The sequence below is a fragment of the Cololabis saira genome, chromosome 11, assembly GCF_033807715.1.
Source record: "Cololabis saira isolate AMF1-May2022 chromosome 11, fColSai1.1, whole genome shotgun sequence".
NCBI classification, from domain to species: Eukaryota; Metazoa; Chordata; class Actinopteri; order Beloniformes; family Belonidae; genus Cololabis; species Cololabis saira.
In genome coordinates this window covers 36,670,225-36,685,461 of record NC_084597.1, presented here as the reverse complement: position 1 = coordinate 36,685,461, position 15,237 = coordinate 36,670,225, and the positions used below count along the sequence as shown (strand labels likewise).

Here is a 15,237-nt window from a genome sequence, read left to right as displayed (position 1 = left end):
CGCAGAAGTGCAGCACACCGCATTCCCCGCTTTTCTCTTGCTGCCTTTTCCCGCAGGCGATCAAACAAGCCCAATAATTTATGCTTCGTCTTGTATCGTCTTTATTTTTACTCGTGTCTTTCTTCTTTCCAGCCTATACGAGCATTACCGAGCTGAGGGCCAGTCCGCACCGATCCCCGTAAGTATCGCCGTTGTGCTGAAGCCTCATTGTGTGGACGGAGGCCCTTCTCTTGTCAACAGCGTCGATGCTCCTAAAGCCTGATTTATGGTCCCGCGTTACATCAACGCAGGCCTACGGCGTAGGGTACGCGTACCCTACGGCGTAAGCTCTGCGTCGTTTTAACGCGGAACCATAATTCAGGCTTTAAGCTGCTCGACCACGAGCTTCACACGTTTTTCAATAAGTTACAGCATCAGTACGGTTTTATACAGCTTTACATATCTCCCGTCTGTAGTTACAGGTCCAGTTAGGGCTGCCACCTTTCAGAAATAGAAATAAGGGACGCCCCGATTTCAGCAGCGCAGGAGCCAAACAAAAGCCCCAAAACTTCTAAACTGCATAAAAATGTGTTTATTTTATATGAAAAAACAAAACGCTTTGATTTAAAGTTTAAAGTGCCTTAATAGCATTGAACTTCCATGACTGTACAGACAACCATATAGCAACTGAAATATCCTCCTATGCTATGTATGTCCACATCAGCCAAGATGTATAATATAGCCTAAAGGTGAAGAATATGGTGTAAAAGTTAATTTATTTCAATAATTCAACTAGAATATGGTGTAAAAGTTAATTTATTTCAATAATGCAACTTAAAAGGTGAAACTAATAATTACATAGTCTCATTACACGCAAAGCAAGATGTTAAACCTTTATTTGTTATTTTGATGATTTAAATCTTTATTGATTTCATAATATAGAGATTTTTTTTATTTGGGGTTTTCATAAACTGTGAGCCGTAATCATCAAAATTATAACAAATAAAGGCTTGAAATATCTCACTTTGAATGTAGTGGGAAATAATATATTTGTTTAACCTTTAGTTGAATTTACTACGAATGAAGTTTTGCAATATATTCACATTTTCCGACCTTCATCTGTATATTATGACATCAATAACTAAGAGCATAATATATGTCCGTATTGGTTCAATACGGAACACAACTTTTAATTCCCAATTATGTAACAATTCCGTATTTCACGGGACGGGTGGCAACCCTGATTTATGGTTCCCCCATCTGTTTGCACTGTCTTGCACTGGAGAGGTGATGCTGCTTTTAATCTCACTGTACCCATATATAATGACAATAAAAGTATTCTATTGTATTATAGGAAGTAGTATATACAGCTAGCTTCGCTTAACCAAGTGTTACATTCTTCTGATTTTCGTAAAACTCGTCAAACAGAAACATTTTCGTATACTCAGCTGGGAATTACTTGCTTCGTTTCAAACAATAACACAAATAATAACTAGCGTCTTTAAATTTGGGGGGTAAAATGCAGAAAAGCGACACCAAACAAAAGGAAACACAGAATCCCAGACTGGACGGTCTACAGATAGGAAATATAAATAATATAAAAATATAAAAAGGTTAAGGTGCATTTTGAATAGAGAAATCAAGACCTGAGATCCATCTACAGATAATAACATATAACTACACATGGAGGACACAAGAGGGCGATTTGTTGATTAATGTCAACATTTCTCCATTAATAGGGATTTTGTGTAAATGTATGAAGTAAACAGGATGGTTTTAACCAGTTGCAAATATTTCACTCAGTTCATCAGTGTTTTTGCTATTTTCAGAAGTGACTTGATCTTTTTTATCTCACAACAATACAGATACTTTTTAGTGAAATGGTTTCATTGTTTTACAGTTATGGTTATTTTTCTTCTATGAATACCGTATAACTTATTAATCTTATATATATATATATATATATATATAGTAATTCACTAACGTTGACGTCTGTTTTTGTGTCTCGAGATAGTGGGCAGTAGATGCTAATTTCCTCACCATGGCAACGGAGGACAAGAAACCAGAGACTGACACAAAACCTCCAGTTGTTCAGTCAGCATCTTCCAATCAAAGCAAGGTTAGGATGACTTAAATATCTATAGTCCTCTGTAACTTATATACATTTTTATTCAAGATTTTTCAAGATACAGTTTACAACAGGCATAAACAGCTTTTGTTGTCTGTACAAGTATAAGGGGTTTTCACCGTCATTTGAAAATCAGGAATAGATTTAGCAAATGTTTTTTCTGTTTACTGCATAAATCACATTTAATGGAACATTTTTCTTTTTATTTCCAGTCTGCGCCTGCAAAGCCAAACTACAGCCTCAAATTCACACTAGCGGGACACACTAAAGCTGTGTCCTCCGTCAAATTCAGTCCCAGTGGAGAATGGCTCGCCAGCTCATGTGAGTTCCCCATCCCATCCACCTTTCTATCTCAAACACTTATGAGGCGTTAGGATAAAGAAGAGTCAATTTAACCATAGAAAAACAACTGAAACTCCACCAATTTAAATACTGTTTACAAAATGATTTCTTGACAGCACAAATAAGGCTCTGTAGTGATTTCTTTCATCTCTTATTCTTTTGCAAATTACATTTGACATTAAGTTTTTTTTTTTTTATTGTGCAAGAAAATTTAACTAGTGATGCACCTAATGTTCGGTAACTGAAATTGTTTGGCCGAAAATAGCAAAAAAACACTTTCGGTGTTCGGTTGAATTAGTGGGGAAAAAAATTAATAACGGCATGTGATGACTAGGGCTGCAACTAACGACTATTTTAATAGTCGACTAGTCACCGACTATTGAAACGATTAGTCGAATAATCGGATAATTAGTAATTTTTTTTTAAATTTAGTATGAGGTTGCATTAATTATGTGGCAAATGATAATAAACACAAGAAAGATGGCACTAGAGCCCTGATATAGCGGGACTGTTTTCTTCATCCTGCTCCCGCTGAATTTCTGACCATTACCGCCCGCAACGTGTGTTCCACTCCCGCCCCTCCTGCAAAACTCATGAATTCATGCCCGCACAGCGCACAATAATAGAGATGCATTGTTTTAGTGTCTTCTCCCGTCCCGCAAGAGAAAAGTCCAGACAAATCTATCTGATTTAATGTTAACATGATCATTGTGGAGTTTGATGGATAATTGACAGTTCATAGGCACCTGACTGAAAGTTAGATGCAAATCCATCATTTTCATCAGCGCACAAGCCTTTTTTCGCCTTTCGCGCTGCATCAATTATGTGATTGAGGTTATAGCAACGAGAGTAGGCTGTGAGTGGCTCAAATAATACTAATAAATAACATAAAGTAAACAAAGTTTAGAATGAAACTAATTAATTTAACAAATGAATCGCTTGGCCATTACATTGCTGTGGGGGGAGAGAATGTTTCTGACCGACTGCGGTCCCGTGCGTCTCTTCCAAGATGCGCCACAGACACTAAACGCAGTTTCTCCAAATATCTGACTTAATTTAATACTTTCTCAGGCATAACGTTAAAGCTTTCTTTTAAAGCCAAAATACGCTTAATATCTTACCAAGCCGAGTCCGTTTCGTTCAACACTCCGACATGCTTTTTCATCAAATGCATTACCGACGTGCTCCCGTGAAAAGCAACGTCGGCTTTGCAAACCTTGCAAGTCATCTTTTTATTCACCGTATCGAGGCTAAAATGCTCCCAAACTTTTTATTTTATTTTTTATCAAAGTTTCATGACCCGCAGCTGCGCTCAGACGCTTTCGTGCATGCGCGACTCTCGACAGAGATTGTATTGAAGTGAGACGCCTCACTCCATTGGAAAAACACGTCTGGCGGCAATTGCCGACAATGGAATTCATTGTCGACAATTTTGATTATCGATTTTTGTCGACAACGTCGACTAATCGTTGCAGCCCTAGTGATGACGCAATCAAGTGGAGTGAGGGGCGAGCGGTGTTAAGCAGCAAACATGTCAACATGTTAGATCATTACTTGGATGTGGGGAAAAAGCAGAGGACACGAGAAATTATCCAGGCTGAGTTGGATTTGGGAAAGCCGCTTGGTGATGGAGACGGTACGGGACGCACAGCAGAGAAAAGGGCCCGTACTGCCGATGCGGTGGAGAACCTAGTGCTGGGCGGTATACCGGTTCATACCGAATAGCGCTGTTTATTTTTCTTATGATATTAATTTTTCATATACCGTAATACCGGTGAGTATGTACAGTAGCGTACACAACGTTGAGAACGCCGCGCGGCGCTGCGGAATGTAGCGCCGCTGGACACTGTTTGTGAGGGGACTGTTTAGCAGTAGTGATGCACCGATTGTTCGGTAACCGAAATTGTTCGGCCGAAAATGGCAAAAAAACACTTTCGGTGTTTGGTGGAATAATTGGAAAAAAAACGAACAATTATTAACGGCGTTGTAATATAAGGAAATAGACTGGCCACTCCCGTACCGGTTGCACCACAAACATAAATCGTTGGCCAACCAAAAAGTAACCACATAAGAATTTTACCTACATTCACCAGGAGGTGGAACCAAAACAACATAATGCTGGGAAATTAAAAATGTTTCAGTTTTTTTATGTTCAATAAATATTTTCGAGTCCATTTTCATTTATCGTGCGATTAATTGATTTATTGATTATCGTCCCAGGCTTAGGTATAACAACACCATGAGTACTCCGATATTTTTGCAGAAGGTTATCAAGGTTATATATATATATATATATATATATATATATATATATATAAATAACACTTTGGAGCTTATAGGAGTTCGAACAACACTGAATGCATCTATTCTGTTTCAGCTGCTGATAAACTCATCAAAATCTGGGGAGCGTATGATGGAAAGTTTGAAAAAACCATATCTGGACACAAACTTGTGAGTGGAAAAGATTCTTGCCTTTGCAGCTTTTTTTTTCTTTCTTTCTTCTGCATAAGGTGGGATTGTGTTTGAGTTGGTGTTTTCACCTTCATGATGCAGCTGTAGTGTTCGTGGGCAACTTCTTTGAATAAAATAGGGATGATAATCACCATTTACTGTTTTCTCTGGCTTTGCCTCCTGATTATTTCCCACTAATCTGCAGGGCATATCTGACGTGGCCTGGTCCTCGGACTCCAACCTCCTGGTTTCTGCATCGGATGACAAAACCCTGAAGATCTGGGACGTCAGCTCGGTGAGAACAGTCTAAAGTCGGCGGACATTAGCATAAACAAAGGACGAAATGCAATTTAGAATAAAGTTTTGTCTGCATTGCCAGTTTTTTGGAGCATTAGACTTCCACGAAGGTGGAAAATCTCTGAGATTTATGTCAATTTTAAAGTCCCGTCATCATGAAAGTTGTCATTCTTGTGGTAGCTGGCTGATTGTAGGCGCAGGGCTGGAGGGTCTGGGTCAGGCTTTGAAGCAGAAATGTGACATTTTAACCATCTTTTCTTAAATACAGGGAAAGTGCTTAAAAACCCTGAAAGGTCACAGCAACTATGTCTTCTGCTGCAATTTCAACCCCCAGTCCAATCTCATCGTGTCAGGATCGGTGAGTGTGAAGCTTTTGGCAGAAGAGAAAGCCAGAAATGGATTCCAGATGTTGGACCTTTTGCTGAATCTTTTACTTTGAGTATGAAAAGCAAAATAAAAAAGTCTCTTTGTGGGTTTGAACAAAGCACAGAATTCTTCTTCTTTCTTCTGGGGGGATGTTTGTAGTTTGACGAGAGCGTGAGGATATGGGACGTGAAGACTGGGAAGTGTTTGAAAACCCTGCCAGCTCATTCTGACCCCGTCTCCGCTGTAAGTTTACTGTAACCCTAAGTCTTAACTTTAGTTTTGTGGACTTAACGTCGTCGTGGTAACGGCCGTTGTGTCTGGGCTTGCAGGTTCATTTCAACAGAGACGGCTCCCTGATCGTGTCCAGTAGCTACGATGGCCTCTGGTGAGCCTTTTCTGTGTTCCAGTAATTGTATGTTTAGGTATAAAGTGTGTCGCTCCGACTGCCGGGTGCAGTTGTTGTGATGAGAACATTCATACAGGATGTCTCACATTTAGGCCGGGCATGACCTGGAATCAAATCTCTTGATGTGAATGGGTTGTATTTCTGCACTCAGTGCCAACGATGCATCTCCCCATGTCCCAATTAAATAACCGTTTTGTTATTTCACAGTCGAATCTGGGACACGGCATCAGGGCAGTGTCTAAAAACCCTCATTGGTAAGATCAGTTCACTATCGCATCCTCTGCCTCATTACCCCACATCGAATAAGCTCTTTGGAACTAGGGCAAGAAGTTAATAGGTTCTTGTGACATTATTTACCCCACTCGTGTGTTAATAGGTTCTTGTGACATTATTTACCCCACTCGTGTGTTAATAGGTTCTTGTGACATTATTTACCCCACTCGTGTGTTAATAGGTTCTTATGACATTATTTACCCCACTCGTGTGCTTGTTTTGTTGCCAGATGACGACAACCCTCCTGTGTCGTTTGTGAAGTTCTCCCCCAATGGGAAATACATCCTGGCTGCTACGTTGGATAAGTGAGTTTAGTGTACTTGGTTTGTTCTGGTCATATTGTTGTTTTTGTTCTCTGCTTGTGCAGGATTTCCACCTGGGGGGGGCAGCATTGCAACACAATACTCATGAACACAGTGTTGTTAATTGCTCTAAACTGTGTCTTTGTGTGTTTTCAGCACACTGAAGCTGTGGGACTACAGCAAAGGAAAGGTAAGCTGCGACGTGTGTAAATGTGTTATCTTTAGGGCTGCAACTAACGACTATTTTAATAGTCGACTAGTCACCGACTATTGAAACGATTAGTCGACTAATCAGATAATTAGTAATTTTTTTTAAATTTAGTATGAGGTTGCTTTAATTATGTGGCAAATGATAATAAACACAAGAAAGATGGGACTAGAGCCCTGCTATAGCGGGACTGTTTTCTTCATCCTGCTCCCGCTGAATTTCTGACCATTACCGCCCGCAACGTGTGTGTTCCACTCCCGCCCCTCCCGCAAAACTCCTGCAAGAGAAATGTACAGACAAATCTATCTGATCTAATGTTAACATGATCATTGTGGAGCTTGATGGATAATTGACAGTTCATAGACACCTGACTGAAAGTCAGATGCAAATTCATCATTGTGATGTTCGCACAAGCCTTTTTTCGCTTTTCGCGCTGCATCAATTATGATTGAGGTTATATAAACGAGTAGGCTGTGAGTGGCTCAAATAATACTAATAAATGACATAAAATTAAGTTAAGAATTAAAGGAATTAATTTAATAAATGAATGGCTTGGCCATTACATTGCTGTGGAGGGAGAGAATGCTGCTGACCAACTGCGTCCCAAATCCCGCGTCTCTCATCCAAGATGCTCCACAGACACTAAACGCAGGTTCTCCAGATATCTGACTTAATTTAATTTAAAATACTTTTGTCAGGCACAGTCAGGCATAACGTTAAAGCTCTCTTTTAAAGCCAAAATACGCTTAATATCTTACCAAGGCGGGTCCGTTTAGTTCAACACTCCGATGTGCATTTTCAAATGCATTACCGGCGTGCTCCGTGATGAGGAAGGTCGGCTTTGCAAACCTTGCAAGTCATCTTTTTATTCAGGGTATCCAGGCTAAAATGCTCCCAAAATGTTTACGTTTTATTACCCGCAGCTGCACTGAGACGCTATCGTGCATGCGCGACTCGACAGAGATTGTATTGAAGTGAGACGCCTCACTCCGTTGGAAAAACACGTCTGGCGACAATTGTCGACAATGGAATTCATTGTCGACAATTTTGATTATCGATTTTTGTCGACAACGTCGACGAATCGTTGCAGCCCTAGTTATCTTTAGTCGCATAAGTCTGAAACGGTCTGATTGTGCACATGCAAGTTGCAGCCAAAGCTGAAAATGACGGGATATGCAGTGTGAAGTTGTTTAACATGCAATTAAACATTTGTTGTTGCCAATTCTTGACTGTGAAATGTTTTCCCACATTTCAGTGCTTGAAAACATACACAGGCCACAAGAACGAGAAGTACTGCATATTTGCTAATTTCTCCGTCACTGGAGGGAAGGTGAGAGCTGCCGCCGATTGTTTAATGTGTCGAAAAGTTAGTCTATTGTCAAAGCTTGCATTTGCACGAACATGTGAACATAACAGGGAGCTGAATCTCTCGTTTACTGTGTTTCAGTGGATCGTGTCGGGCTCCGAGGACAACATGGTTTATATCTGGAACTTACAGACAAAAGAGATTGTGCAGAAACTCCAAGGCCACACAGGTACGACACAGTTGTCACCTCACAAGATTTGAAGTGAAGCGCAGCATTATGTAACGTGTTGATTTCTCCCCCTCTCCTAGATGTCGTCATCTCAACCGCCTGCCACCCAACAGAAAACATCATCGCGTCAGCGGCTTTAGAAAATGACAAAACCATCAAGTTATGGAAAAGCGACTGCTAAGCCCCTTTTGGATATTTTGGAGGGCCGTTCATCTTTCCTTCATTTGATTGGATTTGATTTTTTTTTTAATTTTGATGTAAGACGAGGGTTTTTTTTTTCTAAAAGATCTTCTGTTATGATTGATGCAAAGAGCTTTGAGTGAATGAAATTCAGAACCCGATCAGAAACATCAGCTTCAAGCGGTGTTACCATTTCACCACATCCAACAACATGTCAGGTCTTTTTGTTTTAACGCAACGTTCTGGTGCTTCATCTTGTAGTTTCTGATTCATTACAGCTCCTGTACTATAAATGTATTGGTTACTTGGCCTTTTGAAGGATTTTGTATTGAATTTAGTCTTTGCCATGTGACTGTGTGGAACCGTCTGAACTAAGAGGTGACATTTACATCAGGCTTTAGATTTAATAAAAGAAAAGTACCCCAAAATTCAAGAATTCTTTCATTTATTTATTTCAGTAGTATCAATATTGCTTTTTTGTTTTCTTCAAATGTCATCTTTGTGCCATAGTAAAATGGGCTTTGTTAAAAACCAAATTACATAACTCATTTGATTTTTTTAGGGATAAAGACGAAGGAAAAGACTCAAGTGTAAGCATGGGAAGGATTCAAGCGAAGTAAAAAAAAATCAAAATATGCATGTCACAGTTGAGTTACAAAAAAAATGGCCCCTGGATTTTTTTTCGTTTTTTTTTTTAATCCAAATGGCAGAAAAAAACGATCATGTATTAAAGCTTCCTTGTTTGTATAATACTTTGTACAACAGCGACCAAATGCAGTTATTGTGTTCTAGTATTTGTACATATTCCACTGATGTGTTTTTTTTTCCTGCTCTGCTTGATTAGCATGTAGTCGTGCACCTGAAGCCAGCAGCACCTGTTTTTCTGTGGATCACCTGGATGTTGTGGAACATGTTTGCATTAAACAGCAACAACCTGCAACTTAATAAAAAAAACAGTTTTTGTATGTTTCACATAGACTCCTCTTGTGTTTCTGCTTCTTTCCGTGCATCCGCTGCATCACAGAATCAACTGGCAGCCATCACTTTCAAGTTTTTTTTTTTAATAATCTTTTTTCTGTTCACGAAAGAACATTAGAACAACCAACAAAGTACAGATGACCAAATCCCATCTCTTTAAAAATAGCCAAAAAATAAAACGAACAGAGATGTTCCCATCTTGCAGTGACTGGTTGAAAATGGCAAAGTAAAAGCGACACAGTTACCAAAGTGCCAAGGTGGACTAGTCCTCCCACATTACATTTTCAGTCTGAAATTGAGTATGTTTTTCCACGACGAATATAACAGCCCACAGAAGAGAAGGGAAAGGACAGAGTACATAAGCGAGGATAAAATTACCTTTGTACAAAAATAGATATTTTCCAAGTGTTTTTTTTCTCTCTTTTTCTTTTAAACTAAAACATTTTACTGTCTATGCAACAAAGAAAGCAGTAATTGTGTCACAAGCTCGGCTTTTCCTGATTACACTTTTTAAACATACAATTGCTAAGCAACACATACATTTCTGCAGGTTTTAAAGTCTTAACCATTTAGTTTTTTTTTTTTTCCCATTTTATGTATTTATTTTTGAGGTCACACAAACGGCTGAAAAGCTGGTTGTTTTTGAGCTCAGAGCTGCTGCAGTTCTGCTGGTAGATCAGGATTCATTTTTGAAAAGATCACAACACAAGCACCATCCGAACTCTCCCCCCCAGATCTTTATGAAAAAAACCCACTCAGTTTGGTCTGTAAGACTTCTACCTCTTTCAATTTTTGAAATACTCAAACAGATCTGCTGATATATGTTTATAAATATATACACATATACATATTAACAAAATATAGCTTTATGTAGGCAATTATTCTATGCAGGTGACCTTTTTTTTTTTTAGATCATCAATAGGATCCTTGTCTGATTACTGCAGGCGGAAGAGTGAGCTCACGCATCATCCACATTTTATGGCTTTAGACACCTGCAGTCACTAATCACAGTCAATGTAAGAGGAGACATCAGAATAAGAGAACGGGAGGTTCATTTCAACTTTGATTGTTTAACATCCGCTTTACTTGGAAAAAATCTGCCTCTTAAAAAAAAGAAGTTATGTCCAGCTCTCACAGAAAAATCAGAAAAAAGTATCTTCAAAATGTATCAACTATTCTGTTTTAACAGACCAGGACACGTTTTTTTTTTTTTTTCCTTTTGCCCAAAATATAAATACTGTAAACTTAGCTCAAGCTGGCAGTTAATACTGTTTCCTGGATAATTTGTAAGAATACAAGTCAACTCACTGAAAATGTTCAAATTAAACATCATGCCAATAGATCATATTGAAATTATTGCTACTTTTCTAGGTTTCTAGGTTTTTTTTAAAAGCAGACACACTTTTTTCCCCAAAGGGACGGTGATGATTACAACGCAGTTACAAAGTGCTATCCTTTTTTTTTTTTTTTTTTTAACTGATTCAATAAAATTCAAGTAGTGTTGCAGTGCAGCTTTTCCTCCACCAGGAGGCGCTGCACTCGCGTCTCTCACTTTCTCATTTCCAACTGTTGCTCTCACCCGAGGTAAACAGCGGAGTCGTGCGTGTGTCCCACCATGTGTCCCACACATCAGAGCTGGTTTCTGAACGAAATCGGGTTCACACAGGTGGAACACATTGTCAATCTCAGCCAAGCCCCCAAACACTGCTGAAAATCTGATTTAATATGGTCATTGTGTCACTGGGGTTGAAGAGAGAGCCGGTGCTCTGTGGAGTCTTGATGGAGCCACTAGAATGAATATAGTGAATTTTTCACTTTTTTAATTTTATTACTTTTTGTGGTGCAAACTGGAACAGTAGTTATAATAAAATAAGTTCTGAGGTGTTTTTTTTTTAGCTGACAGCTGGCTGCTCATGGTATAAATTTTTCAGACTTTATTGCCTTCATTAGATTTGAGCAGCAGTAAAGTTCAGGGAGTATGTGTTGGCCGAGAAAAGCAGTCAAGGTCCAAATGGCTGGGAAAAAAACCAGGGACACTTTTCATTTGACTTTAAAATACATCGTTATAAATGTAAAGTTTACAAAGAAAATAATTATTTACATATATTAGTCACAAGTAATGTGAAATGATTGTTGAAGCAGCACATTCAAGACTCCACGAAGTCGCTCACACCGCCTTAAAGTTTTGAGTCTATAAAAAGGGTGAGGAAAACACAGTGCTCAGGTTTGTTTCATCTTTGTTTTCAGGTCCGGAGAGTGTCAAGTTGCTTATGAAAGTGTGGTGAAGGTTTATGGTGGGGGAATTCAATATGTTTTTTACTCCTTTTTCCTCACATCTCACTGCCTGATCGATTATTTCACCTAGTCTTGAGCCCTGACTGAGGGAACAAGTTTTTATTTTTTTTTTTTAGCCTGGCCAGCCATGCCCTTTCTCTGTTGTACCCATACCATTCCCAACTGGTACAGAATGTACCAAGCCAGGATAGGCTTTGTGTGATTGCTTGTACGGGAGCGTCTATGTAAGCGATAATGCCTGACGAGGTGTACATTATCAGAAATATATGGACGACGCGGGGGCGTGAACGCTTTGCCTCTGCAAAGTCCATATATTTATGATAATGTCACCTCGAAGGGCATTATCCCGCTTATACCACGGTCACTTACCAAAAAACATAAATATTAAATAAGTTATTCATGCTTTATGTGTTTTCAGTTGAAATCATTAGTTTTATAACAAGCTGAGCGGCTGAGCGGACTATTTAATCTCTCGTTTGCAGCCGTTGTAACCTGGTAAAAGTTTTTTAACAAGCCATAACTCACTTTCCTTGGTAACAGGAGATCTAGTCCGCTCAGCTCCGCTCGGCTATTTTCTTTTCTCTCCTCTTCTGCATCCCATTCATCAAAATTGTTAAATTCACCAAATAAATTAAAAGAAATTACAAAATCACTCATGTCGCCGTCCTGCGGTAGCCGGCTCTGCTTCTCTGAATCTCCGTTGCCATGGTTACCATCTGGCAGTTGATCCAGCGCAATGATATTGGCCCGGTTTCCCAGATCAGTTAAGTAGTTCTTAACAGCGAAAGACTTCTTTCAAACCATCTTAAGGAGCCTGTGAAAGAAGTCTTTCGCTGTTAAGAACTACTTAACTGATCTGGGAAACCGGGCCATTAACGTTATCAGGCAATTTGACCAAACTTGTTTTTCTAGGTGTAGGTTATAAGTGATAACCTACACCTGCCAGCCAATCAGAATCCAGTATTCACACAGACCGTGGTATAAAAGCCACTACTCAAAACAACTGAGATGGTTGCAGACATGTGAACAACCTCTTGAGTCAACAAGATTTACTGCAAAACTAACAATAGTCATCCAACAGTGCTCTTCATCCACTACAAGCCAGTTGGGACATCTTGTGTTGATAGCAGCCACTCTGCCCACGTCACAGGCTTCATTCCTGTGATTGGCTGAATGCCTACCCAGTGGCATCTAGAGCCACTTTCCTCTGTATCTGTCGGTACTTCCTCCAGGAATCAGACTAGTTTTTTCCGTATAAAAGAGGATAATAATTAGGATGGCTCGCCAGGCTAAGTTTTTTTGTATCCCCTACTTTAGAGTGAATGAACCAGAGAGGAAACAGAGTCAAATATCTTAATAATGTGGACACCACCTCACAAACACCTACTGTGGACATTTTTAGCCTGTTCAAGTCGTTCTGTGGACAATCTTTGGAAATGCACTTGATGCATAGATTTGCAGCAGCTGCAGCATTTAGAAAAAAGAAAAGAAAGATGAAAAAAAACAAACAAATAGGGGCATAAAGCACACATATATACATAACAGAGATATTTAGGAGATATTTAACATTTCAGTACAACTTAAATGACACTTGTTTGTCTGGAGAAGTGCACAGTGAATGTGTGCGTAATGTGTGTGTCCTTCTGAGGAGGAAAAGGATGGAGGCGTTCCCCGCTGGACCAGGGCCAGATCCCACCTCAGAGGTCGATTACATCAACATCTGTTCTCTGCTTCAAAATCTCACTCCACTATCATGAGGTTAAGTGCCAAGTAACAAAAATATAAACAAATAATGGCTCTGCTGCAACAAACAAATACTTCTCCTGCATACTGTGTAAGGATGATAAAGGTCTGAGCGATGGAGATAGAGGTAATTGCTGCTGTTACAGTGAAACTGAAAATAATGTCCATACTGTGCATGACTGTAGCTTTCAGTACAGGTAGACATTAAGTGTTTTCGAAAAAAAGCTGATTCCTTCTGAGATGAGTGCAGGGATTTCTGGGTGTTGGAGGTGTGTCTGGTGTGCGGAAAGTCAAATGAAGTGAGAAGAGGTGACAGTGAAGGCTGGTACGACAGTGTCATTTCCTCACGGGAAAGGCAGTGTGCTCACATTCCAGCCATCCGAGTGTGTTGGGAATCGTCTGTGAGGCTGTGCAGAAATGCTTGAAAAAGGTTGAGAAAAGTTGCTCCTGTGCCTGCTGGAGGGTTTTTTCAGAGCATCCAGAGATGCTTATGTAGCATAAAGTCAACGGGTGGTTGATTTCAAACAGCCTGTGGGCACCGAGAGCTGTGTAGATTCCACATATCATAGCTCTGAAAACTCAAACTTTATCAGTACTTGAGGGCCGATTAGGGGGCTACTAAGACATCCTTGCTGATGTTGCACAGTGCTAGTACAGTAAGACATGGTCAGGTTTTGTTGGAAATGGGCAGAGACCTGAGCTTTTGTGAGTACTTGCAATCGTGTTAAACAACTTTGGAGTTAATCCGGCAAACTCGTTCATCAAAAACAGCTAGTGCAAGACCATGTCCAGACCGCGTTCAGTCCAGTCAGACAGAACAGACAAGTTCCTCTGAGCAGACTTAATTTTAATTTTTTTCCTCCCATTTTTGATCCTCCAATCCTGACGGTCGGAAAGAGCTCAGATCCGAGTCTGGATGGCCCCAAGGTTTTCCAAAGAGTCTACGTTTGTCACAACGCTGAGTGTCCAAATGTGACATAATCATCGCTGTCCTGGCGAATTTACCTGCAAGCTTTGCAGTGAGTGTTAAAACCTGATCACCTCTGCTTCTTCTTGTTAGTTTGTAGGGAAAGCAAAGATGAATAAAATGGCTCAATACGTTTCTTTTGTCCTCTGTCCCTCCTCATTTCAGTCCACGACTGTCATTCGCGTTGCTGCTGTGTGATCTTTCATTTATATATTTCTTATTTATATATTTTTACAAGGTATAAAACAGACCCATAAGCATGATGGATTCCATGTTCTGAAACCCATCACAGGGTGTTGGAGGATGGATGGGACGGACAGAAGGACAGGGGAAGGAAAGGAAGAGGCTCGCCATTCAAAGTCTTCACGTGAATCGTCCCTCGCTGGAGACGGTCTTGATTAAACGGCTCTGGGCTGCAGGACGATGTGTGTGGAGGGTTTGAGGGAAGGGGGGGGGGTAGGGGGGCAGGGGGCGGGGCTCACTGTTATTATGTCATTTGATGCGGAGCTTCCAGCATCTCCATCAGGAACGTGTCAATGGGCGTGTCACCGATCAACTTGAAAAAGAACAAGTGCTCCAGACACTTGAGCCCGATGGACCGCAGCGCTGGTAATCGCAGCAACAGCTTGGCGAACCTGTCCAGACACAAAGCCAGAACAAAAACATGTGAAAGGCATCCACAGAAATGTCTGGAGAGGGCAAATAATGTGCACTACCCTCAAAAGGATACTTACAACATAAAGATTTATTGACTACACACTCGATAAAAATGTACATTTTGTCATTT

General features: G+C 40.1%; 2 protein-coding genes across 4 annotated transcripts in view; one reads left to right on the top strand and one right to left on the bottom strand.

Moving 5' to 3' along the window:
• wdr5 (WD repeat domain 5) lies at window positions 1-9,439 on the top strand. Of its 2 annotated transcripts, none has more exons than XM_061734421.1 (14): window positions 1-178; window positions 1,994-2,098; window positions 2,320-2,428; window positions 4,827-4,900; window positions 5,106-5,195; window positions 5,466-5,555; window positions 5,723-5,806; window positions 5,893-5,948; window positions 6,177-6,223; window positions 6,472-6,547; window positions 6,701-6,734; window positions 8,008-8,082; window positions 8,200-8,287; window positions 8,368-9,439. In XM_061734421.1, the coding sequence occupies exons 2-14, from the start codon at window positions 2,021-2,023 to the stop codon at window positions 8,466-8,468; spliced, it is 1,002 nt and encodes a 333-aa protein (XP_061590405.1). In that variant the 5' UTR covers window positions 1-178; window positions 1,994-2,020; the 3' UTR covers window positions 8,469-9,439. The 2 variants fall into 2 exon arrangements, with proteins under 2 accessions (XP_061590405.1, XP_061590404.1); XM_061734420.1 differs by having other exon boundaries at window positions 38-178; window positions 1,990-2,098.
• The window catches only part of rxraa (retinoid X receptor, alpha a), a 134,510-nt gene continuing 128,189 nt past the window's right edge, over window positions 8,917-15,237 (bottom strand). For both annotated transcript variants that reach the window (XM_061734418.1, XM_061734419.1), the window contains exon 11: window positions 8,917-15,085. In XM_061734418.1, coding sequence (XP_061590402.1) covers window positions 14,938-15,085 — 148 coding nt within the window. In that variant the 3' untranslated portion in view covers window positions 8,917-14,937. The remainder of the gene's footprint in view (window positions 15,086-15,237) is intronic.